Source organism: Leptodactylus fuscus, chromosome 1 (genome assembly GCF_031893055.1).
Source record: "Leptodactylus fuscus isolate aLepFus1 chromosome 1, aLepFus1.hap2, whole genome shotgun sequence".
In the NCBI taxonomy this organism is placed as follows: Eukaryota; Metazoa; Chordata; class Amphibia; order Anura; family Leptodactylidae; genus Leptodactylus; species Leptodactylus fuscus.
Window position 1 is genome coordinate 189,484,333 of NC_134265.1, and position 27,598 is coordinate 189,511,930.

Here is a 27,598-nt window from a genome sequence, read left to right on the forward strand (position 1 = left end):
CATATTGTATACTACTGTATATGGTAACAGGATTTTGCTGGATCTCATTGTTGATATTTTAATTTCATATTTTTTTTCTAGTGTTTTTATTGGTTTAAGTAAAGGAAAACAACAATAGTCACAAATATCACAACACTAGTGGATCATCAATATTGTAGTGGTCCATCATTTTTTTTTATATACTAGGGATCTAGGGTTATACATTTTAAGTAAAGGAAGGCTGAAATGTTTGTTTCAGTAGGTTACATAGTAGATGAAGTTGGATAAAGACACTGGTCCAACTTATACATATAATCTTATAGTGTTGATGCAGAGGATGAAAAAAATAAATAAAAACAATATACCCCATCAGGCTGATGCCAATTGCCCCATGTCAGGGGAAAAAAATCTTCCCTATTCCAAATCCAGAAATCAGTATAAAATCCTGGATGGATCAATTTATCTTCAAACAAAAAATGTAAAACCTGTAACCTGTAATATTTTTTTTTCTCCAAGAAAGGCATCCAAACCCTTTTTGAACGTGCACAACAAATCTACCATCACAACATCCTGTATGTATAAGGAAAAATATCTTTGTACCGTGTTAGCCAGTGGATATGAAATATAATTTTTTTTTGAGGAGTCTTCAGTGGTTGATACCTTTTTTAATGGCTAACTAAAAATGATGACATATTGTGAGCTTTCGGGGCTACTAAAAAGGTCCCTTCATCGGGCTAGTATAACAATTGATCGTGCATCTAACACTCTATTCCTGTATAAATGTGTTTGCCTTCAGATATTATGTTATACCAGCCTGATGAAGGGACCTATTTAGTAGTCTCGAAAACTCGCAATGCTATATAGATTCTATCTATAGATTTCTTGCTATTTTGTTACCTGTATTCTTATTCCTGACCTCTGGCTTTGACTATTCTCTTGGATTCTGATTTGATACTGCATTATACTGTTGCCAATTTCTTGGCTAGCTGACCTCCCTTTGTTATTGTCTTGTCTGCGTTCTGTGTCATCACTTATATCTAGGAAGAACTTGTCGACCAGTTGTAACCTGTCACTTAGGATAGTTCAGGCAAGTAGGCAGGGATGGGGATAGGAGATTCAGCTTGGGGCTCACTGTCTTGTCATGCCATGCCTCACAGGGTTCACCAGCAGCGCTACTTAGAAATTGTTCCTTTAGCAATTACCTTACATTTTTACATTGTTTTTAGATCTCCCTGTTGTTTTTCCAAACTGAATAACCCGAAATTTGTTAATCTTTCTTTGTACTCTAATCCACCCATTCACCAAATTGTCTTGGTCACTCTTCTCTGCACTCTCTCTAGTTCAGTTATGTCCTTCTTGAACACTGGAGTCCAAAACTTCACACGGTCTATGTGTGGCCGTACCAGTTATTTGTATAGAGTCATATGTAAGAATTATGTTCTTATCATGAGCATCTATGTCTCTTTCCATTGTTGACTGTGACTCAATATTTCCACATTAACAAGCTCCCTGTATTTGTATTTTATGTATTATGTTTACATATCTGCATCTTTAAATATATTAGATACAATGTCATGGCTTATAACAGGCCAATGTTGTCTGCTATATTAGTGCATTAGAGACAATACATTTCTGCTTAAATGATACAACCCATTACACAAAATGAAAAATTTTTTTTTATTGTAAATTAAATCATTCTCAGAATTCTCAGTCAGTAATTATAACAAAATTCCGAATTTACGTTCACTGTGTCAATATAGTATCTCGTGAAGGGGGAGAATCCACATTATCTCCATATATAGGCTGTACATTGGAGAAAATGTATGGGGATGCATAGTAGGGAGATGGAAGCGTAAGCTCCTCTGGATGAAAATATGCTGCTGTCTGTGGAGCAAAATAAAAATAATGAATTCAACATTACAAATTATAAATACATAAATATGGTTTATATTGGTTACATTCACTTTATTTTATCACTTTAAAGTGTAAGTTAACATTCCTGCATCTTTTGATTTTCTGGCAGTATTTGTGTCTGCAAGACCCTAAAAACGAATATGCAAATCATACTTACCGTGCACAGTGGGCGGTTTGTGCACTGCTTCACGTCATCCTTCGCTCACGCCGTCCTCTGGTGTCTTCTCTGGTGTCTACTTAGTATGCTCAGTTCCCCTTAGAACTACGGTCGCGCATTTCAATTCAGCGCTTTGAACAGCTTGACCAGAAAACTCATGAAGTTTTCCTCTGGTATTTTTGTTACCATTATATCTACGGGAAAGCCTCTGCCATCTCTGTAGATATAATTGACATGCTGCAATTTCCAAAACCGTGGCAGTTTTGAAAATCGCAGCGTATCCGCGCTGCGGTTTTAAATGCAAAGTGGGCATGGGATACGCATGAATCCTATCCACTTTGCAGACACTGTAAAACACCGTGAATTTTCCCGGGGGCGTTTCTGCTGCGGGTAAATCGTGGCATTACAAGCCTTAAAGTGCTTCCCCTGTTGACCTTTAAAAAAGTTCTTAGAGGTTACTTTTGGGTGGTGTACATCTTGGTGAGATACTGTTTAGTGCTAAAATTAACTATTAGAGGGACAGAGGGAAACCAAGGTAAAGGAGATGGTGTGTTGAAAAATCAATTACAGAGGTGAGGGAATAGGACAGTGTTCAGGCAGAGCAACAAAAATCCTAAAAGCAAGGCATCAAAACTGAACACGCCTCCTGCACCACAGCGTGCAAGCAGAAGGTGCAGAAGTTAGAACAGGTGTGGACGTAACACCAGGTTCAAGTATGGAGGTCTTGTGGTGAGGCCTTCTATCCTGCTTTTGCTATGGAGTGACAAACTGCCCTTACTGTGATGATTTGGGAGGCGGCCAACGTATATGACAGTTGGCCACTAGGAGTGAGCATATTTGCTGCTGTGTCAATATGAATGCCAAATATGTCGAAGCAGACCATGCTGATACTCCACCCTCCAACAGATAGCATACAGCTGTTTCTGTCTGATGTTTAAATTGTTTTTACTTGGAATTACATATTTATTGAATAACCAAATAAGGGTAAGTTCACACAGGGTTTTTTGGACCAAAAAACCCTGTGAGAACTTACCCTAACAGTTAAAGGGGTTGTCCCATCACAAGGATCCTATCTATACTGCTTGTTAATGTGAATGTAAGACTTTTCCTAAATACATTGCTTTAGCAAAACTGCTTTGTTTGTCCACTGTATCACTTTATTCATTTTTTTTTTACACATCCCTTGACTTATCTGGTCATAAGTCAAGTGATGTATCTGCTGCACTGAGGGGGGAGGGAGGAGGGGCTAAGTGCACGGGAGCGAGCCTGGAGGGGGGGGGGGGTAGTTTACACTTTGGGGGAAGGGGCCGCCAATACAGACCCGGCATCCGCTGTAATAGAGAGGCGGATGCCGGGGACGGTTAGACGTCAGCACAGATGCCTGCAACATTGCGATGCTCCTGCCCTGCATGAAGCCAGCAGCTGCAAGAGCGATGCTGCTATTCCGGGGGGGGGGGGGGGGGGGAGGAGCGGAATAACAGCATCGCTCCTGCAGCTGTTGGCTCCATGCAGGGCAGGAGCATCGCGATGTTGCAGGCATCTGTGCCGGCGTTTACACTCCCCGGTATCCGCCTCTCTATTACAGCGGATGCCGGGTTTGTATTCACATATGCAAAGCCAAGCGGCGAGATGCCGCTGGCCCTGCGTGCGCGCTCATAGACCAGTCTAGCCTTCACAATGCGAATACAGACCCGGCATTCGCTGTAAGAGAGAGGCGGATGTCGGGTCTGTATTCGCATTGTGAAGGCTAGACTGGTCTATGAGCGTGCACGCAGGGCCAGCGGCATCTCGCTGCTGGCTTTGCATATGTAACCCCGCCCACCAATGACGCAACAATGCCGGAAGAAAGAAGAATTTACAGCAACGAAGACTGGTGAGTATGCGACGTGGGAATACCCCTTTAAGTTTTACAATATATCCCTCATACCTACTTTTCATCTCTTTACCCTTTTCCTTTGGCAATTTTCCTTCCGTTTTTTCAACCGGACACAAAGTCGGACATCCAGGACTTTATGTCTGGTTAAAAAAAAAACTGTTTAGCTGCGGAGAGGCAGAAGACACACGCGGGCGGACACTTTGCAAACCCGTTCAAGTGAATGGGTTTAAAAACTGACTGCCGGTTTTCCATCTCCTGTCCAGTTTCTTGGGGTAGTAGACGGAAACCAGCAGGATTACCTAAAGTGGAGACTGGGTGCTGGTGTGAACCTACCCTTAGTTATACAGTTGCTATTTTGTTTTTTAAATGCTGTACATCACCTGTATATTAATGTAAAATGGTCTCAGTTGAGAAAAATGTCTAAAATCTAAAAACCATAGGACCTACCAGTGGAGGATATTTATACTGTGTTGCGTTACTGATATCAATAGGGTAAGTGCTTTGTTCATCTCCATCCCTTGCATTTACAAGCCGAATGAACAGTTCTGTATTTTCTAACTAAAAAGAGAAAATAAAAGTATAATAATAGCAAACATCAGGTACTGCATGTAAGTAGCAAACAGATGGCAGATCTTGTTATTGTTGTCTTATTGTTGATTAATTTCATTTCTAGATAACATATATTATAGATATAGGACCTGAATTATTACTATATGTTAAATTATGGTTAGACACAGTAAATATATGATAGTTTTATGAAATGTTAGACTCATGTTTGCACCTGAGGGACTCCATTTAAGGATCCTGTTGTCAGGGATGGCTTAACAGGAAGGATCCGAATTGGAACTTTCCAATGTCCACTTATGACTCGATTCTGATAGTCAAATATGTCCACCTTCACCCATCCTCGTGGAACTAAGCGACTAACTTCTTGCCCATATGGATCATATCCACCAGATGCCTGCAATTCGATTATCAGCGATATATTTGGAGAAGGCCGTACCCTTAAATGAAAGTAAAAAATTATATGTAACTCACTCATCTTACTACTTATTCTGGCCTTATGTAATACAAGTTTTAAATACAATTATATTATATCATAGACCTTTAAAAAAGTCATTTGTTCTGGCAATAAAAGGGTTTTTTCCATGCAAATAAAAATAGTTAAGGCTAAAAATTCCTCATTTACTTATTTATGTTCACATAGCATTATATAAATAAGGATATACAGTGTTGGCCAAAAGTATTGGCGCCCCTGCAATTCTGTCAGATAATTCTCATTTTCTTCCAGAAAATGATTGCAAGCATTTATTTTGCTTGCAATGAAAAAAAACTAAAGAGAATGAAAAAAAAAAAGTCAAATCATTGATCATTTTACACAAAACTCCAAAAATGGGCCGGACAAAAGTATAGGCACCCTCAGCCTAATACTTGGTAACACAACCTTTAGGCAAAATAGCTGCGAACAACCGCTTCCGGTAACCATCAATGAGTTTCTTACAATGCTCTGCTGGAATTTTAGACCATTCTTCTTTGGCAAACTGCTCCAGGTCCCTGAGATGTGAAGGGTGCCTTCTCCAAACTGCCATTTTGAGATCTCTCCACAGGTGTTCTATGGGATTCAGGTCTGGGCTCATTGCTGGCCACTTTAGAAGTCTCCAGTGCTTTCTCTCAAACCATTTTCTAGTGCTTTTTGAAGTGTGTTTTGGGTCATTGTCCTGCTGGAAGACCCATGACCTCTGAGGGAGACCCAGCTTTCTCACACTGGGCCCAACATTATGCTGCAAAATTTGTTGGTAGTCTTCAGACTTCATAATGCCATGCACATGGTCAAGCAGTCCAGTGCCAGAGGCAGCAAAGCAACCCCAAAACATCAGGGAACCTCCACCATGTTTGACTGTAGGGACCGTGTTCTTTTCTTTGAAGGCCTCTTTTTTTTCCCTGTAAACTCTATGTTGATGCCTTTTCCCAAAAAGCTCTACTTTTGTCTCATCTGACCAGAGAACATTCTTCCAAAACGTTTTTGGCTTTCTCAGGTAAGTTTTGGCAAACTCCAGCCTGGCTTTTTTATGTCTCTGGGTAAGAAGTGGGGTCTTCTTGGGTATCTTATCATACAGTCCCTTTTCATTCAGACACCGACCGATAGTACGGGTTGACACTGTTGTACCCTCGGACTGCAGGGAAGCTTGAACTTGTTTGGATGTTAGTCGAGGTTTTTTATCCACCATCCGCACAATCTTGTGTTGAAATCTCTCGTCAATTTTTCTTTTCCATCCACATCTAGGGAGGTTAGCCACAGTGTCATAGGCTTTAAACTTCTTGATGACACTGTGCACGGTAGACACATGATCATTCAGGTCTTTGGAGATGGACTTGTAGCCTTGAGATTGCTCATGCTTCCTCACAATTTTGCCTCTCAAGTCCTCAGACAGTTCTTTGGTCTTCTTTCTTTTCTCCATGCTCAATGTGGTACACACAAAGACACAGGACAGAGGTTGAGTCAACTTTAATCCATTTCAACTGGCTGCAGGTGTGATTTAGTTATTGCCACCACCTGTTAGGTGCCTCAGGTAAGTAACAGGTGCTGTTAATTACACAAATTAGAGAAGCATCACATGATTTTTCAAACAGTGCCAATACTTTTGTCCACCCCCTTTTTTATGTTTGGTGTGGAATTATATCCAATTTGGCTTTTTGACAATTCTTTTTGTGGTTTTCCATTGAAGACAAATTAAATGAAGATAATAATAGCAAAGAATTTGTGATTGCAATCATTTTCTGGAAGAAAATGAGTATTATCTGACAGAATTGCAGGGGTGCTAATACGTTTGGCCAACACTGTAATATACAATTACATATTGCAGAATAAAATGTAATTATGGCAACTGATGAACAATACCTACCTGGGAACAGCTTGCTTTGTAGACAGAATTGCTATATTTTGTCTTTTGCCGTGGTAAAACTTGGATAAAGAAGCATCACAATACACTGGTGGAAGGGTAGAAGGATTTCCCAGCTCTTGGCCTCCGCTGCACAGACTGATCATTAGTCTGCATACTCGGTAAGATGGATCAAGTCCAAGAAGATAGTCATAAAATACTACAAAACCAGAGCTGTAAATCAAGAACAAAATGATCAGCAAAGAAATCAAGGCAGCTAAACAGTCAAAAGCACAAAAATTCTTGAGCTACATTAATAATAATAAAATATAAAGTTATCACTCTCATCCACAAGGCTCTCCATAATGCCGCACCCCCATACATTTCCTCCCTCATCTCTGTCTACCGCCCAACCCGTGCTCTCCGCTCACTCAATGACCTAACACTTACATCCTGTATTATCAGAACCTCCCACGCTCGTATACAAGACTTCTCCCGAGCTGCACCACTTCTCTGAAATGCTCTACCCCGGACAATCAGATTAACTCCCAATTTCTACAGTTTCAAATGCAAACTAAAGACGCATCTTTTCAGACAAGCCTATCACAATGTCTAACGTAAACCCTTAACCCTCCTCTGTCCCCGCTCCTACATTACCCCACATGATATGATGTCATCTCAGGATAACTTTATAGGTCCAAGCTCCATCCACATGTTACAGGACACGACTGGTGACGGCTCATAAAGTCTTATGTTTGTGTAATGACAGTCACCTCTATTACAAAAGTGTCTGACCTCTGCATAAGCAATACCGCCCTTGCTACCTCTTGTGTCACCCCCTCTACCTTATAGATTGTAAGCTCTTGCGAGCAGGGCCCTCAGTCCCATTGTGTGAAATGATTTTCTTTGTAATGTATCTGTCTGTATTTGAACCCTACAAATTGTACAGCGCTGCGGAATATGTTGGCGCTATATAAATAAAATGTATTATTGTTATTATTATTAATAATAAATGATTATTTGCACATTTACAATTAATTTTCACAGGCAGCGCATTGTCCTGTGCAATATGGGCTCTGCACTGGCCTGTGTTAATAGATGGTAGAGAATGAGTAATGATCAGCACACTTTTTACTGACCAGTGCTCTTTAAAAAACCTTACACAAGTTAGAAAAATTTTAGCTAAACTAAATCCTCTGATTCACCAAGAAGCATTAAAGTTACACCCAAGTCTATTCATATCCAAAATAAGTAATTCTGTCCCATAGTGTACTGTGTTGAGGAACATGAAATGCTGCATTCGGTGTACAGTATACTAGTAGTACTATATGTTCTGTTTTGTTAAAAGGCACTTCCCAAATTTGGCAGAGATTGCTAAAGTAGGTCTAAACACAGAAAGACTAAACATTGCGGAAACACAGCTTTTTATGTTGCAGATTTTGAAGTGGGTTTTTTTTTTGCAGCAGAAGCCAAGAATGGCTACAAAAGGAATGGAACATATGTAGGAAGCTCTTATACTTCTACCTTCTGGTCAATGGTGATGGAAATTACCTGGAATACTTACATTGGATCATATGGAGCAGGTTCTAGTCCATGACTGAGATTTGAAAAATGTCTGCCAAGATTTGGAGTGTCGAGTTTGTTCATTTCCTGTAGCAGTTATAATAAATCATTGATTATTATCTTGGGTTTACTTACAGGTTCCTAATTCAATAACTGCATTAACACAAAGCACTGAAAGATACCATTGGATGAAGTATATCCAGCTGGGGTTTGACTCGCTGAGATGTTTTAGTGCGAGCTTTTAACTTCTGTATTTCCAGTTCTTGCTTTATCATTTCCAGCTCTGCATTAAGAGTCTTTATATTTTGTTGGGTTTGTTCCTTCACAAACCTGGGGAATTGAACGGTCCTCTCCACTTCTGCATATGGTATATCAAAATGTAAATGATCAAAGTAAAATCAGTAACATCACAATAAGTTTCTCATACACATATAGAGATAAAAAAAAAACTAAAATATTTCAAACAGATGAACTCCAACTAATGTAATATACCTTATATACTCGAGTATAAGCGAACCCGAATATAAGTCGAGGCCCCTAATTTTACCACCAAAAACTGGGAAAACTTATTGACTCGAGTATAAGCCTAAGGGTGCATTCACACTGAGTAAACGCTAGCTTATTTTGTAGAGTAAAATTACACTTGTAAATTTTGCTATCCCATTGACTTCAATGACATTTTACAGGCGTATTTTTACAGGCGTATTTTTTACAGGCGTATTTTTTACAGGCGTATTTTTACACTTGTAAAAAAATATCATTGAAGTCAATGGGATAGCAAAATTTACAAGTGTAATTTTACTCTACAAAATAAGCTAGCGTTTACTCAGTGTGAATGCACCCTAAGGGGGAAATGCAGCAGCTACTGAAAAATGGTCGGAGTTTTTGGGTGCAGTAGTTGCTGGGTGCTGGGGAAGGGGAGGGGATGTTTTGGTTGTCTGTCTGCCCCTTCCCTGAGCTTGAGGACTGAGTTTTTTCCCCCCCACTTGGAATTCAGTCTGGCTGAATATAGGGTATCTGCAGTGCTCCTATTAACCCCTTCCCGACGGAACAGGAGCACTGCAAATCCCCTATATTCAGTAGACTGGGCACTTTCAGACTCAGGGATACCTAATGTGTATGTGTTTCACAGTCATTTTCTTCTTTTATATGTATTCTAGGGAAAGGCGTAACTTAGAACTTATATTTACTTTATTTTTTATTATATTTTTTTTAAAGCTTCTTTTTTTCCACTATTTTATGGGAGATTCTATACATTACTATTGCAGCTGGTTATAGACCCCCCCCCCCCCCAAAAAAAAAAAAAAAAAAAAAAAAAAAATTTTTTTTTTTTTTTGCTTGACTCGAGTATAAGCCGAGGGGGGCTTTTTCAGCACAAAAACTGTGCTGAAAAATTCGGCTTATACTTGAGTATATACGGTACTGGGATCTTTATTGCATTGTCATTTACACCTTAGAAGGTACTTGCTAGAAGTTTTTCAGGATTTCCAAAACTGCAACCACATGTATTTTCCTGCCACGTGTGGATGGGATTCGCTAACGTTTACATCACATGGGGCCTCGGCCATAAAAAGAACTGTATTTAATCTCTAAGTAATAGGAAAAGTGTGGAAAATAAAGATTTGTTTGTGCATTATATGTAAAACTTAAATGCAAGTTATTGAATTACATGAAATTTACAAATTCAATATAAACTCTTCATAAATTGTAACACCAAGAAGATAAAGTCTTGAGATTTTAGAACTCACAGAACCAATAGACATGTTAATAATATGCAGATGATAACAAATTGAAATACATTGATTTATTCAGTAATTTGTATGAGTGCCATATGCAGAAATACACGTTTATATGCCTTGGCGTTCTATCAATGAAGGTATTAATTGTTGTCTCGGGAATGTTATGCCACACTCCTCATGTATTACTAACATGCTTTCAAGATCAATCTCCATCTATTGTTACGTCCGGGACAAAAGAGGGACTCATCACTGTAGAGGATAGATCTCCATTCCAGACTCTATGGTCGTCCTGCTGTTAACTATGATAGCCTTTGAGAGTGGTGGCACGAGGTCAATGGAACACCTGTATCTGGATGTCTGTTTCATAGGCCAATTCATGCAAACACCTTCTGATGGTTTGTGTTGACACTGTTTGCCACCCTAGTCTTAAGATGTGACTTGCTGTCCAGAATGGATTCAGGGTCTATCTATGCTGCTGTAACACACTGAATTTCCCCATGGTGGGACTATTAGAAGATTATCTTATCTATGTTTTAATCAGGCAATCTGCGTAGTGGTTTGCCTCTATGCACTTCTTGCTGTCATTCCAGTTCCTCATTGTTCACCCAACTACCAGGACACACAGTGTTGAACAGTGCTGACATCTTGGCCTAGGTATGTAGTGATCTGCTGAAATAATATACCAGTCTCAAGGATTCTGAACCTTTCAGTTTGCAACAAATGGCAATAAATGGCACACTGACGAATGCAGGCATCTCACGATCATCCCACTTGTCTTGGTCTGATTTTTGAGGTTTTATGCAGATAAAAAAACAAACAAATAAAACAACAACTTTGCTTTCAATCTGACTCTTAATCCCTGCCACAACTCATAGATTGGATTGAGGTGCTTGAAAATGTGATCATCTGCAGATTTTAGCAATTCTTGCCACCTCCTTGATTTGCAAAACTTTTCAGCTTGTCCTGCTTGGTGTTTCAATTTCAAATATTGAGGATTGTAACATATTTTTATTTATTTATTTTTTTAAATATAAGGTTAGTTTATCTTTGTAAGTTATATGATTCATTTTATTTATAGCTGGATCTGTTGCACTGCTGGTTTAGGACAGCTTAAATCCTGGGTTAAACATGCAGTTTATTATCTACTGTAACTAGGAGATGCCTTGCCCATGTTTATATATACTATAACAACCGTTTCACTTATTACACCACTCTTACTTAAAACATTAAAGTGCATTAGCCTGCATTAGTCACTGTGTGCAAATATACTGTGGCAGAAACACTAATACTTTTTCAGAATCTCTTTTTCATTCACACTACAAATATATTGGTCAACAGCCAATAGACAGCTCCAAGGAAAACATTTATATATCAAAACTCTTCTGCATGTAAATTAAAGAATTATGCCTTTAATACTGAGAAATGGACTTGAATTGTGTGTGTTCAAATCAGGAAGTATTTAAGGTTCCAACTGTGAAAAGGGCTGTGAGTGCTAGACAATTGAGCTATAGCATCCCCAAAATGACAGGTCTTGATGCATGTTCAGTATGTAGTGGCTAGTATCTGCCAAAAGTGGTCAAATTAAGTAGAACTGGTGAATTAGTGGCATGGTCATTGGTCCCAAGGTTCAGCGATGCAAGCGGGGACTGATCTCATATAATAGCATCTTTAGTAGAGATTACTGAAAACTTAGTGCTGGCTATGATAGATAGGTGTCCGTACATAGGGATGCATAGCCACGACCAGTTAGAGTGCCCATGCTAACACTTGTTCCCTGCCAAAACTGCCTGAAGTGACATGCAAGCATCACTCTGGACTATGTAAAAATGGAAAAAGGTGGTCTAAATAATCACATTTTATACTACATAATGTGGACAGACAAGTATTATATGTGTGCATTAGTTATCGGGGAATGAGATCACACCTTGATACACTGTGGGAAGAAGGTAAGCTGGGTAAGGCAGTGCTTTGGGCTGTGTTCTGTTGGGAAACTTTTTGTTCTGTCATTCACTTTTATGTGACAAGTGATAAGTATCAGCTAAACAGTGAAGGAGACCAAGCATACTCCTTTAAAATGGTGTGCCGATATGGCAGTGGCTTCTTTTGGCTGGATAATCAGCACTGCCACACTGCAGCAAAATTTGATCCTAAATGGTTAAACAATGTTACAAAGAGTTTAAGGTATTGACTTGGGGAGGGAGGGTCGAAATTCCCCAGATATTAAAATGTTTAAGCATCTGTGGGATGTGAGCCACAGAAGCCAACCTCAGAACTCATAGGATTTAAAATATTCGCTGCTAACGTCTTGGATCAAGATTCCACTAGACTACTTGAGAGGTCTAGGGATGTTATAGTTGCTTTGTAAATATGAGGCTGAGCTACTCAATATTAGGTGGGTGGTTTAATGGTATACACAAAATATATGCTAAATTATGCTAACATACTAGTTTTATATCTATCTATTAAACCTTATCAGTGAGAATATAAATTAGATGGAGGTGGTCTGTGACTTGTGCAGACACAGCCCTACTAATAATTTATCCTGTCTACAAATATCACAATAATTGATGTGAATGGCTGGATTAGGATTCTCAGGAGACACTAACGTATAATATAGCTAGTAATATAGCTCATAATAGATATCCCCTATCCTACTTGAGCAACAAGAGCAGTGTTCCCAGGAATGAAGATCATATACATCCAGACGGTCGGCATCTACCATAACTCTGCAAGGATATAATACAACAAACGAACAGCACTCTAAAATTTATTTATTCCAGCTCCTCTTAGAGTTAGAGGACCCTTCTCATGCATATGTGGTTTTATATACCCCCGTGGTGGAGATATCAGTGCCATTAGTTTCAGCACCGATCTCTCCCCACTGTCAGAAGGGCGCTCCTGACAGTCTAGTGTCATCACTGGGCTGTGAGGAATGCCCCCTCTGACAGTACAAGGCTATGTTAGAGTACTTTTAAAGGGAAGGGGTGGCATTCCTCACAGCCAGACTGACAGTGAGGAGTGATCTGTGCCGAAATTAACGACATTGATATCTCCAGCTCCGGGGCACATAATGGAAAGCTGACTGAATTCAGCGCACTGTCAGCTTTCTAGTGGTATATGAAACCGCATATAAATGAGGACATGAAAGGTACTCTTTAAGCTCCTACACAAGACATTGCAGCTGCAGGAACTGGGAGGCAGCTGTTACAACAGCCACACATCCCAGACAGAAGGCAAGGACAATTTATTACTGTTCCTGCTTTTGCAATCGCTGTATATACAGCTATAGGAGACACTATGTTGCAGCTTTCCCGCTGGCCTATTGGTCATGTGATCCTCTGGTGGCTGTGAAACATATGAGTTGCAGAGTTGTATAAGACCAAGATAAGCTCTGCAGTTCATGTTAGGGGAACAAAATTTGTGTTGGGAAAGAGGAAAAAAATCAAACAAAGTATTATAATTGAAGTATTAGGATAGGGCACCAAGCAAGGTAACTAAAATATCTCTTGCTACGAATGAATATGATGTTATTATTACACTTCGACAACAGGCTTTAAGTCCCTTTGTAACATAACTCTGTTGAGTCTAGAAACATGTTAAAGATTATTTGCTCCACTTCTAAATAAGAAAAATCTCTTGGTTGTCATTTTTCACAAGCTTTTTAAGGATTGTAAAATAGCTCTGATTGGTTCCTATGATCAAGAAAACCCAGTTCTTGTTATTTATATATTTGTCAAGTGACAGGCAAAATCTTACATGGCGATTGCTATCACAATTATTGCACTATAAAAAGTGTATGCTGAGTATCGGAATAAATGGTATTATACATGGTATTATATTTATCATTGTGGATTTTAAAAATAAGACAAGAATTTCTTAATACTTTCTAGAAATTGAAACAAGTATCAGGTATCCCCTTCTTTGAATTGTAAGGTAGAAAGGAAAGGTTTTTTTTATTTTTATTTTTTTTATGCAGATTGTGAGTCCACATAGAGCTCACAATGTACATTTTTTCCTATCAGTATGTCTTTGGAATATGGGATGGAAATCCATGCAAACACAGGAAGAACACACAAACTCCTTGCAGATGGTTTTTTGCCCTTGGCGGGATTTGAACACCAAGACTCCAGCGCTGCAAGGCTGCAGTGCTAACCATTGAGCCGTGTGGCCCCTAGGTAGAAAGGAAAGTTGACAGAACTTTACATATATTGAGCTGTTTTGAAGATTTCATTGATCTGTATGCACAGTATACAGCTCTTTCTAACTATTCAAACAGACACAACCTCAGTTGCAGTTTATGAGGCATGCTCTTAGGGATTTCATTCGTAAGTATTTTCAGGGGAAAACTGAAAAGCATATGTCATAAATGTCAGATAGAGGTGGGTACCTGAGGTCGGACCTGTATCTCTCTGAGAAATGCAGTCCCAGACACCTGTCTCATGATGGGAACAAGTAGAGTGTACACTGTGCATGCTTACTTTTACAGGACTGCCAAGACTACATGAATCTCAATACGTGTGGCAAAAGTCCCATAAAGATGGAGAGAGGTGTGTGTGTGTGTGCAACCATGCGACAGGGGTTAGGGTCCCCCATTCTCCAGATGTCTGTGGTAATGCCATAAATCTCTCAGATGAGAATACCCTTCAAAATGTTGTTAATACTTCTGTATTTCCTAATGTACTGCTTAGAATAACTGGGAATTATAAATGATAGAATTTCACATTTAGGATTCTGCCTCCCTATGACTATGGAGAGAAGCCACACCATACCTCCATTTGTTGTTCTGGGAATCCTGGTCTTTCTTTGCCTTTGAAGCTGAAGTTTGAAGAGTTCATCTTCTAGTTGCTGATTTTCAATTTCAAGAGTAACTAATTTTTCATTCAAGTCCCATTTTGTGTTTGTGTGTCCTTCTAAGTATGGAAGAATTCAATATAAAATGCAATGACAAATCTCACATCTTCTATGAGAAAAACAAAAGGATTTCCACCCAATTGGTGAATAAGAGCTCATTTACATATAATGTTCCAGGGTCCATATCTTTTGAGCAGTGGACAGATTTTAGAATTAAACACCAAAGTGATGAGGGGCTCAGTGAGAACTAAATGATGTACAGCATACTTGGCAATAGGTCATGTCTAAGTCAGAACTGCTGTCTAGGTACAGCTGTCCGCTTTGGCTCTTAAAAAGAGGTCCTAAGCAGAGATCTACCTTTGAGGTCTATATGTTCTTATAATGCATATAAACAGGAATTGCATTCATTTGCTTTCAGGGAAGCAACATTGATGAGCTACGCTAGGTATAGGCCATTTGTGTGATGTGAAGAGGCCTAACATCAAGGTTCCAATCAGAATGACAAAATGTCCATAGAGCCCCAGGAGCCCCTTTTCTGCATCTCCAATCACATAATAAAGGCACATTGAGCAGGCATTTCTCTTTATTTTGAATGTTACAGGAGCCCCTGCTGACCACCCTCAACATGCCATACCAGTCTAGGACTGGAAAACTTGTTTAATTACTAAAACACACAAAATGTGAGGTATTTATAAAAATATTGACACCCATTTGTATTGGATTACAACAATCTACTAGTCTGCCAGAGGCACAAAAGAAAGAAAAGGAGAATGTAAACATTTTAAAAATATAAATGATTACTTCCCTGCGGCAGAGCAATGAAGCATGCAATACACAAAATAAGTACTATCACATGTCTATAAACTGGCTAGTGTTTGAATTGTACATTAGATAAGTAAGGTTTACCAACAAAGCTGTCTGGCAGGTTATGAAAAGTACAATAATGGGTACTGACCTGACTGAAGACATGAATAGTTAATGGCCAGGAGCTTATTACCCACAGTTCATACATAATACCTTATTTCCAAAGTTATTGTAAAAGCTGTCATGAATAAAAGATTAAGTGTATAACCTACTTTTGTTTTTCTTCTTCCGAATTAAGTGTGCACGTTTCTCTCTTTGTTCAATGAGTTGAGCCTCAGTAAGAAGATCTTGTAAATTAGCCAAGATCACTTGATCATTTCCACCATTCCTCAGATAAGTCATGCGTAACATGCTGTGTAAAAGAGAAAACAAGCGATCAAAGACAATCAATATTTGTTAAAAAAAATAAAAATTGAATAAAGTTGCAATAAACATAAGGGCCCTACCGGCATGTGCACAGTGAGTAGAGAGAGAAAGGAGAAATACCGAAACAGATTGGTTGCTTCCAAATCTCCCATTCAGATTTATGGAGTGGGACAGTATTAACCAAGCAAAACTACAATGGATAAGTTTTACAATCAAACCCTATACAATCAAATCATATAATTGTCATTTCAGGACCAAGCCAATTTTAGTTTTTGTTAATTCCAAGAGCCATAATTTTTTTTTTTATAATATATACTTTTAAAAATGTCTATTTTTTACTTTCATTTTACTTTTATTTTCAGACCCCCTAGGGACCTTGAATCCTAGAGGTTCAGATCAATCATACAATGCACTGCAATACTAATGTATTGCAATGTATAGTAAAATTCAATGACTTAGTAATGACAAGCCTGGGAGTCTTCAACAGGCAACAAATCATCACCCGCCGGTGACGTTGCCAGCACTGATCTCGCCTGATAGCAGTGGGTGCTGCCTGTATTGTATAGCTGGCATGAGCTCAGCCTTCCCCATACAGCCCTTCAAACCTAATTGCGTAAATAAACATGATTTTGAGAAAAGGGGTTAACAATAATCTAATCACAGCACCTTGTAGGGATTCTTACACTAGAGTCACACTAATGTCGGTGTATCTGTTGTTCTGATCAGTAGGAGAAGGAGCGTAACTACCAGGTTAGCAACGGTAGCCACTGCCACAGGGCCTGGGACATTAGGGGGCCTGGAGGGCCCCTGATATGTTTTTTGTGTTTTTAATAGGCCCCGTTACCTGCTGGAGTAACCCCAGCAGGTAACGGGGCCTATTTACTTACCGATCCTCGCTCCTGCTCATAGCCGCGTGTGCTTCCCCTTCTGTGGAATCTGGCTGTAAGCAGGAGAGGGGATTGGTAAGTGAGGCCGTGGACCCACAAACCCCACAAACACTGCTATCATTATACTCCAGGGTCTTTTCAGACCCCCGGAATATAATGTTCACTGGGTGGTGAGGGAACATAAAAAACACTGTTACTTACCGCTCCTGTGCTCTGGGAGGCTTTGGGCCTATTTGTTGACGTCACAGATGTCACGAGGTCCAGGCCAGCGTCATTATGTGTTGTCCTGGGTCAGGTGACGTCTGCTCCAACATTGAAGAGCTCTGTGGGGATTGTGCCAGAGCCAGGGAGAGGTAAGTAATATTGTTTTTTATATTTGTATCCTCCCACAGTTCTCTGATCGTTATACTCTGGGGGCTGAAAAGACCCCATATTATAATAATTGTTCATGGATGGTCAACAAAGAGGCATAAGACTTTGTGCAGGGGCTACTATGGGGCATAATACTGTGTGCAAGGGTCACTATGGGGCATAGTAGTGTGTGCAGCGGCCACTATTGCGCATAACAGTGTGTGTAGGGGCTACTATGGGGGACAATAGTGTATGAAAAATGCAGTTTTTGCAGGAAGGGGGGGCAAGGGGACCCCATGTCAAATGTTTGGCTTTGGGCACTGCCATTCCTAGTTACACCACTGAGTAAGCAGACCCCTACAACAGTGGCCACATACTGAGTCCAACAGATGCCATTAACTACAATTGGACTTGCAGGACTTTTTTTTAGATGCATACTACAAGGCTCCAACGCAGATGTGAATGTATAGCCTTTCCAAATAGGCCTTGGTTGTTGTGGACCACTGATCTGTTTTTATTTAATTTGCCTAATTATAAAACACAGAAATTCTCAGCAACTAAGCAGCGGTCACAATAACACAGTAACATTTGAAAAAAGTGTAAGATGCCCTACAAGTTACTGTGATTAACTTAATACAGTTTTTCCTGCTGACAGACTAATATCAATGAGGTCAGAGCTAGGACCGCAGTTTAGGCTAGGCTAATAACTGCGTCAGAGTCTCAGTAGGAGACTCCATTGTAGAATCCTCCAAAATTGCTGGAGAAAAAAGTCATGCATGGAGGACTTCTCTCTGCCAGTTTCAGTATAAACAATCCTTTGTCTTAGCAGAAGGGCTCTCCATTGTTTCGGGTCCTGCTGTGGATCCAAATAACGGAGAGCAAAGCACAAATGTGAACCTAGCTTTACTTATTTTATTCTCTGGACTGGATTCTGCAAAGCTACCTTGTTTATAAATTCCAGTGATCAATCAACATCTTTGCAAGAATATTCAGTCAATTGTCTCAACCATCAGTTACATGACACTTTTAGTATAAACGTTAGTGCACCAACAAGTCATACATATAATTCCGAACTTAGCATAGGTTCAAGACTAGATGTTTTTACCTGATTTCAGAGGTCAAGCTTCCCCCACCATAAATGGGAACAAATGGCTGATGAAGAGCTGCCCTTTCTACTTTTCTGGAGACTGGGGGTTCACTATGCATCCTTGAAATGCCTCTTTTTCTAGAATATAAAGCCCAAATAAAATCTCTGTTTAGATATGAGTTCCCTGTTGTTTAAAAGCAAGGAGTGGGTTGTGCATCTGGAAGAACTCAAATAGCAGTATATGGATTGTTCACCTCTAGTGTTACAAGCTGGGAAGAACATATAGGAAATGGCATAATTATAGATCATTTTAATGCCTCATCTATAGAGCATTAAAGGGGTTGTCCAGGCAAAAATCTTATATTTTAAATAGGCTTGAGGAGGTGAAAAAAAGATCATATTCCCTTTTCCCCGGAGCTCCAGAGCATCCCAGCGCAGTCTGGTACTCTCGGTCCAGTATTGACTTGTGGCGGAAGTCCCAGCAACACTTACTTGGCCTCAGGGAAAGGCATGAGATGTCACTACCTGATTGGCCTCAGTAGTCATCTGACCACACAGGCCAATTAGCAGCTTCAGCAGAGGGGATCCGGGACGCCACAGTCGGAAAGCAGTTTCACTTTGAGAAAACAGCCCAGCAGAAACAACCACACATTGTGTTTTATGTAGTTTAAGCTGAAAATGTTGACTTTGACTAGGAAAGCATATAAATTATTATTTTTTAAAGTAATTCATTTTTATGGCCCAATTCTAAGAAATTCTATTGGATAATTATTGAAAGAAAATGCTCACTACATCTGTAGATGAATTCAATGAGGGGTGTAGTTTCCGTTAGTTGCCAAAGTACAGCACTCCACTATCTCTGGCGTTCCCATTGAAATGAATGGAGCAGGATCGTGTCTGTGTGCACTGCTGCTAAATTCTCAATGGGAGTAACGCAAACTTAATTTTCAGAATCAATGATGGTCTTGGCATTTGCGCCCTCACCAATCGGCAAGAGAAAAAAAATCATATTTGTGGCAAAATCCCTTTAATGTAATCAGTACATGAATAGCTAATTAAAATAACTAAACATCAATGGTAAACTAATAACATGATAGTGTAATGTACTTTGGTTTGAGTAACCTTTGAGAAATACAATTAACATAAGACATAAGCAGTACTAAAAACACATTATTCTTACATAGCTTCAGTCTGCAGAAGGTCGATTTGTTGCTTCATCGTAGTTAATAGCTGCTCATTCTTTTGCTCTTGAGCACTCAAATGCCTTATCATTTTTTCTAAGTAGCTTGTATTCTTGCTGCGAGCTGTTATTTCATTCAGTCTTTGCACGATATCTGTATTTGTGTTAGATGATATTACATGCATGATTCAGCAAAATATGATGCTACATTCTAGCATTTGAAAATTAGAAAGTGAACACACAAAAATGGTTCCCTTAAAAGTTTAAATCAGAGGAAAAAATTATATTTAGAAACACAAGTTGCAGATACAAGGAAATCTGTTACCAGCAGGTTTGAAGTAAAATCATTTAGTGACAGTAAACACATTGCACCTACTAAGTACCCTCAAATATTTATCGGCATATATGTGGGACCCTTTAATATGGTACCATGGACCTTCTGCAGCTCCATCCCTTACCCCTCGTTCACATCTGCGTTTGGTAATCCATTAGGAGAATATGCATGGGCACCCCCCTGTCCCAAACAGAATACCAAATGCATTGGCAAGCGGTATGTGGAGTGAAAGCACATGGACCCCATAGACTATAATTTCCATGTTCCATGCGGACATAAAAGTACTTTGTGATCTACTTTCATGTCCGCATGATTCATGCGGGCCCCTGACCATCCCGATCGGGCTCCTGACCAATGCATCTGGGAAAATGAGGACTAATAGTCTAGGCTCGTGGCCCTCCTGGGGATACTCCGGTAGGCCAGTCCGACCTTGTTCACATATCTGCAAACCTTTCCTGGACCTTCAATCATTATACTCGGGGGTCCGAAAATACCCCTGAGTATAATAATGATGTCTGCGGGGCCCGCGTTGTCACTTACCGATCCCGGCCACTGTCAGGATCGGTAAATAAATAGGGTCCGTTACCGGCTGGAGTAACTCTAGCGGTAAAGGAGAAAAAAAAAACGCAGCGGTACCGGTTGTCGCCAGACCCCTAATGTCCCAGGCCCTGTGGCAGCCGCTACCCCTGCTACCCCGGTAGTTACGCCACTGGTACCTACACACATAGACAAAATTGTTGATACCCCTCATTTAATGAAAGAAAAACCCTCAATGGTCACAGAAATAACACTGACAAAATTAATAATAACCAAGCTACATGTTTCTGGGAGTATGTTCTATGGACAGATGAGACAAAAATCTAACTTTTTGGAAAGGCACATCAGGTCGATTTTTGTCTCATCTGTCCATAGGACATTCTCCCAGAGGCTTTGTGGCTTGTCAACATGTAGTTTGGTTATTATTACTTTTGTCAGATTCATGTTATTTCTGTGACCATTGTTGGTTTTTCTTTCATTAAACGAGGGGTACCAACAATGTTGTCCACATGTATAGCTAAAGACATGCAAGCCTGGACTCCCTATAATTTTTCTCCTTCATTTTTCCAATTTTCAAGCTGTTATATGCCCATGTTTCTAGGCAATCGAGGTTTATCAGGATAATAATGGAGCAGTTATTCTGTCAGTCATTCCCTTCTTCCACCTAGTATTATAATGAGATTTCTTACTTGCAGCAATGATGTTAAATGAGATATGTCTGCCGACATGTCTCCTTGTGATAAGATATTTTGCAGCTAATTTTTAATGGTTTAGCACTACCAATATTTAAAGAAGCACTCACACCTTTTATTTTCTGTGAGATAATAATGGGCATCTTGTAAACTGTACTACTCTTAATTTGTTTACCCAAGTTACTTTTTGAGCCATCAGAAGTCAATCTCTCTATGCAAGTCTGAGAGCCTTGTTGTGAGTCTCATAGATTTACCTAGTGAGACTGACTTTCTGTCTGCTGAAAGTACATATATAAATTGGCAAAGCAGCCAAAAATTATAATTTTTTAAAAATATTAAAGGGGTTGTCTATGCAAAAATGGACAATAAATTTATCTTTTAAATAGGCTAGGGGAGGTGACAAAAAAAAAAAGAATACTCCTCTTTCCCTGATGCTCCTGAGAGTCCAAGCGCGGTCCGGTCCTCTTGGTCCAGTGTTGAATTGTGGCGGAAGTCCCAGTCACACTTGATTGGCCTCAGTGAAGGGCATGAGATGTCACTAACACGTGAACACTGAAGTTGCCTAGACAACCTCTTTAAATTTTAAAAAATACTCCTTTCTAAATGATGTTTCTTGGTATTTTTTCCATTTCTGTTTTAACTAAGTATTTCGGAGCACATTTAAAATAGCATAAAATGCATGTGCTCTATAATTATCGAGTATAGAATTTTTATGTATCCTACTCATTATTTTTTTTACATATGTGCCTCTTTGTATATTTGACTTGGTCTTTCTACCAATATTGTAGTTACAATCCATAAATATATATTATTGATATATTACCTTAAAGAGGTTGTCCAGGCAAAAAACCTATTTTTAAAATAAGCCGGAAAGGTGGAAAAAAAAAAAAAATCAAACTTACCTGTCCCAATGCTCCGGTGTCCTCTCAGCCCAGTCCAGTCCTTCTGCTGGGCTGTCTTCTAAAAGTGAAACTACTCGCTGGTTGTGATGTCCCAGACCCCTTCCACTTAAGCCGCTAATTAGCCTCAGCAGCCTCAGGAAAAGACCCCGGTACATCACAGTGGTGGCGGGGACTTCTTCCAGAAGACAACAATGGATTGACAGGAGCAGACAGCACAGGGAGGCACTAGGGAAAGGTGAGTATAATTGTTTTTTTTTCCCCCGGCCTATTATAACATTTTTTCCTGGACAACCCCCTTCATGATTGCTCACATTATATAATTAATTTTATACATTTGATTGTCAAGTCAAAATCAGTTACAAACAGTATCTTACTCTGGAAGCATCTTGTTCTGTTTCATTCACACATTGCAGGTGATCACTGAACATCCGAGCACACCTAACCAATATCTTATAACAAAAGGCTTTACCAAAGAGGACACAGTAACCCCACGTTCACATCTGTGTTTTCTAATCCATTTGGGGACCCCCCAAATGGAATACCAAACGCATTGGCAAGCGGTGTGCAGTGAAAGCACACGGACCCCATAGACTATAATGGGGTCTCGGCCTCATTTCTGGAAATCCTGTATCTAATTGGTCTTTGCGGTCACATAAGGTGCAGGACTCCCAGCAAGAAGGCGCCGGCACAAGACTGATGGCGGCAGACAACGGAGCAACGAGGACAGGTGAGTATGCTTTTTTATTTATTTATTTTTATTTTAGACCTCCCGCCCTGCACATAGTTTGCTCCAATTCATGGACAAAATGTTTAAGGATTTATCCATCTTTCTAATATTGATGGTCTGTCCTTAGCATAGACCATCAATATTCCATCTGCAATGATACAACAGCCAGGACCTCTGCAGATCAGTTTCCAGTACAGCATGGCTACAAGAAATGGTAACATTTCTAGGAGTCGCGCTGTTCACTTGCCATCCAGGATGTAGCAGTGGGTTTAGTTAGTGCAGTGGTGCACATGGTATAACGGGTGAGCAGCATGGCTCCCAACATGTTATTACCTTTAGCCACCGTGTCTCAGTATCACTGATCTGCAGGGTCCTGATGGTGGGCCCCTAGAAACAATTCCACTGGTGGGCCCTAGATACCACAGTTTGTATACCCCCTGATTGTGTGACATACCATCTCTCTGTTTTTCCAACAGTCTATTCTGAGACATAATTTCACTGATTTGTTTGCTGTGGGCCTCAGCAAGATAGCGTAGTTGTGTATCTTTATCTTTTGTCCTGGATTCTGGTGTACCGATTCCATTCATCTAAAAATAGAAATAATTTTTACGCCATTATTTATAAGTTTGGTACATGAGTCCCATTTTTTCTGTGTATATTTCTGCAGTGCCATTGCACTCTATAGGTCAACACAGGATTGTTCTTTATACTGCTCTCACCTACTTTCGGCTTACAGAATAAATCAGGGCTCCTCAATCTTTTTTGACTTGGGGTCTCACTAGTCAATTTGTTTGTAACACAGGGGTCTCACCAGCAAACAAATGCGACTGTACTGTATACATAATACCATCACTAGTGGCAACTAAATATCACAGTACAGCACACATAATACCCATAGCAACACCGTATACGACAAAGCGGCACAAAATTCCTCTCTAGCAATGCCAAATATCTGCATACAGCAGAAAATGCCTCCCATAAGAGCCAAACATCTCAATACTACACAAAATATTTCTCTGAACTTGCCAAACACCAAAATGTAGCTAAACATCTAACCATAGCACTGCTAAACACCACAGTACAGCATCACAGATAGCAGCGTTACCCCCATGCTACCCCTTGTCTAATGGCAGGTACAGAATATTTTTCTACTATTAACTCATTGGCTGCAGCAATCTCCTCACATAAAACCTTCCACACTTTCAACAAATCATAGAGAGAGTCAAAAAAAGAAGAGAAGAGCCTTCTACCTCCGGTACCAATCTATGACCACTGCCTCCAGATTACAGAATTGGGGATAGGTTTACATCTGCACACGGGTCTCAGTCATTTGAGGAATCTGACTGACGGAGATCTGGACTGCTAAAACAGTAGGATAACCCTGAAACCACCATAGAAAAAAGTCTTGCATGGATTTTCTGTGGTTTCTGTGGCAGAGTCTCCTACGGTCTCTGGCGCAGATGTGAGCCCTAGCCTGCAGACTCTCCATGTGTAAGACTTGTGGACTCTTGATGATTATGTCATCACAGTTACTTCAGCTTTTCTATCCATGGAGACTGCACTGACAATGCAAGGCTTGCACAATCAGTGTGGTCTCTGCTTTAGAGTCCCCTGCTTTGTGCTAAAGCTAACACTGGCAGGGACCTCTTCCTCACCCAGGCAAGCCCCACATTTTTAGAAGCACTGAACTAAATGATAGCATTACTTTAGCTAATATGTGAGAACGTTCAATGTCAAAGCCACACAACAATATGAAACATTTGATGATTCTGCATTGTTATTTATGACACAAGACAGTGAAAATGTGTTAAATAAACACCTTCTTTAGAACCTTTTAGGACTTCGTAATGATCTAGTCTGTACTTACCTTTAGCAAGTCAGTCTCTTCACTAGAGTGCAGCATTGCATTATGATCATTTAGCTTCTTGTCTTTATCATGCTGCAACTGGTCATCTTTATTTCGCCTGTAGTTTTTCAGCCTGGTAACCTAATTTACAGAAACATAGACATGAAAATATAAATTCTTTACATTTTTAAAGATTCATACAAATATGACCAATGGATGAACTCCAATGTAAATCCATTCTCCAGTTAATACTTAAAGATTAGCAAAGTAAAGATTAATGGTGCAAGCAAAGCTTTCCTTGATGAGGGTTCATTTTATTGCTTCAGGAACAAATGGTGACATAGTCTTGGACATAAAAATGAGTTACTGTACAATCGCACAAACTGATGAAAACGTTAATGCTGGCTACTAAAGATATACCAAAACAACCAAGGCAATACAGCTTGCTGTGTATGGGGTCATGTAGCCAAAGTCCTCTGTCGAATGCACAAAAACCCTATAAAGTTCAAATGAACATCATAACTGGACCATGGAGCAATAGAAGATATGAGAAGTTACTCATCTCACCACTAAGACATTCCCAAATGGCAGTGGCTTCCTTAAAGAGGTGATCCAACATCCTCTGATGTAAATCAGCTGGATTGTGCACGGTGAGTCTTGCACCCCTTAGTGTCATAGCTTCTGCACGCCCACCGCTGTCTCCAAGGCCTCCTCCTGCTTATTCACGTTGGTTTCTATTAAAAGCTATTGAAAGCACGCGCATGCGCAGTAGCACTCCCTCCGGCGTGCTACTGCGCACGCTCCAGTGCCATTTTCCCATAGAGACCATTGTGAGCTGGAACATGCGCAGTAGCACGCCGGAGGGAGCGCTACTGTACACACATGTGCTTTCAATAGCTTTTAATAGAAACCGATGTGAATAAGCAGGAGGAGGGGGAGCTTGGAGGCAGTGGTGGACGTGCACGATCCAGCTAATTTACATATCGATTACCAAGGTAATTAAAAAAAATGGGGGGGGGGGTCTTTTTACGCACTAATAGCGGTACCTGAATAGCCTTTTTAAAGGCTATTCAGGAATATATTTAGCTCATAACCCATAAATCTGCTGATAGAGCCCCCTTAAGCATACCATACTAGTACTCACTACACTTTAGTGCAAGATTTTCAGCAGCAGCAGTTCTGTGCGTCTGTATACAGTTACCCCGGCTGAAGTTACCAGTGACATCCCATTTGTGCTAGAAAATCATTGCAGCCATACACAAGCCTCAATGAAGACCTCTTCACAAACGGCACGTGACTGCTGCGATTTGCCATTTGTGAAGAGGTAACTGCTGAGGCCCGTGATTGCAGCAGTCACCTTGCACAAAAAGTTGGGGGACCTGCATATAGATGAACAAAGCTGGCAGTGCTGGTATCACAGGCCTGGGAAAGTCTCTGCAGACTTTCTGCTTCCATTATACCTATAGGAAAACCAATGGCATTACTGTAAGTATAAATGACATGCTGCGATTTCCAAAACAGCAACTGCGCATATTTTTTACAATGTGTGGATGGGATTTCCTAAAAGGCCTTAGACAGGACAATGATACTGCAAAAATTGTTCACATATGTTTATGGTACTATGATGTACAATAAGGGTCCTTATTCCAAACCTATCAAACGGGTGACAATGACTTCTATATGGTATCTGTCAAAGCATGCTGCACATAGAAAATACAAAATTTGTGCAGAAATACGGATACATAAATAACTCCAGAATGTGCAGACCAAATAAACAGATATGAATAACTCCTAATAAGCAGTTAATACGTTTTTTTTCACATCATTGATGTATTTATGCTTTGCCAAAGATATTCTCTCCAACAAAATTTGGACCTAGGAAACAAACTAGCTTTAGGGGTTATTTAGTTATTACTGATACTTTGTGATCCCTGACATCAGATTTATAAAAAAGATCACTTAGAAGTATAACGTGCTGTCATCTCAATTTCTTTGGTGATCATGTACTTCAATTCTGAATAGTAGAAAACACAAACTTATATTAATAATTAGAATAAGGCTGGGGGCCCATGTGGTGTAAATGCTGCGGTTTGGCTGCAAGAAAAAAACACGACGCGTTATAGTCTTTGTAAAAAAATATATGCAGCAGAGATGTGTTGCTGCAGCGTTTTTTTGTTGCAGCCTGCTATGTGGAGCTTTAGCCTAAAAACGCTAACATACACTGTTACCGGATGAAAACTTACCATGTCCTGTGGTGTGTGGGTTTCTCTCACCTTGCCAATGTCTCCACCAATACAGAACTTCTCTCTGTGCTTTTGAAGTAGTAGTGAAGACTTGAAAGTCATATTGCAACTTGGACACCGTAATAAGTCTGTCATCTTGGCAACTCAGTGGGCGATTTTTGTTGAACTTTTAAAAGATAAATACTTCATTCGTCTGTTTTCTCTTTATGGTCTCAGATATTGAACCATTGCTTGTTTCCATTAAATAATAATAGCAATTCACTTGAAACATATTCCTACAGAAAAATAATTGAAGTACTCAATGAGATCATATCCTTTGCTTGCTGTAGTTTCCAGCTCCTGAGGTTAGCTGACCTCTCCCCACTGTTGTAACAATAGCTGGATGGCAACCTGTGTTTGTGTATAACTTCTCACAAAACCACAGCTACAGATTTGGAAGGCTGAAGAGCAGCATCTATAGGCAAGATTGCAAATTGCACACTGTAACAACTTGGAAGGAGCAGATATTTAAGCTTAGGCCCCACGGGATGTCCTGAAGCAAAAAAGCGCTGCAGGAAAACCCACGGTAGCGACGTAATCGCGGTTCTTCCTGCAGCACTTTAGAAAGAAAGTTTGCAGAGGTTT

General features: G+C 40.0%; 1 protein-coding gene across 1 annotated transcript; it reads right to left on the reverse strand.

Moving 5' to 3' along the window:
• Positions 1–1,722: 1,722 nt before the first annotated feature.
• On the reverse strand, positions 1,723–27,109 carry LOC142212216 (coiled-coil domain-containing protein 17-like). Its single transcript, XM_075280440.1, has 13 exons — positions 26,975–27,109; positions 24,753–24,872; positions 23,340–23,472; positions 19,694–19,847; positions 18,532–18,651; positions 16,035–16,174; positions 14,877–15,017; positions 8,551–8,726; positions 8,370–8,455; positions 6,830–7,039; positions 4,708–4,930; positions 4,374–4,484; positions 1,723–1,863 (listed from the first exon to the last, which is right to left on the reverse strand). Exons 1-13 carry the CDS (start codon positions 27,107–27,109, stop codon positions 1,723–1,725), a joined length of 1,890 nt encoding a protein of 629 aa, XP_075136541.1.
• Between the last annotated feature and the right edge of the window lie 489 nt (positions 27,110–27,598).

Excerpts from the sequence above, each read along its gene's own strand:
- LOC142212216 (XM_075280440.1), bottom strand. The coding sequence starts at position 27,109 with ATGACAGACTTATTACGGTGTCCAAGTTGCAATATGACTTTCAAGTCT. Across the intron at positions 15,018-16,034 it reads TCGGAAGAAGAAAAACAAAA|AAGGACACACAAACACAAAA; the intron begins GTAGGTTATACA and ends TTCCATACTTAG. Across the intron at positions 1,864-4,373 it reads AGTATAAATATCCTCCACTG|ACAGCAGCATATTTTCATCC; the intron begins GTAGGTCCTATG and ends TTTGCTCCACAG.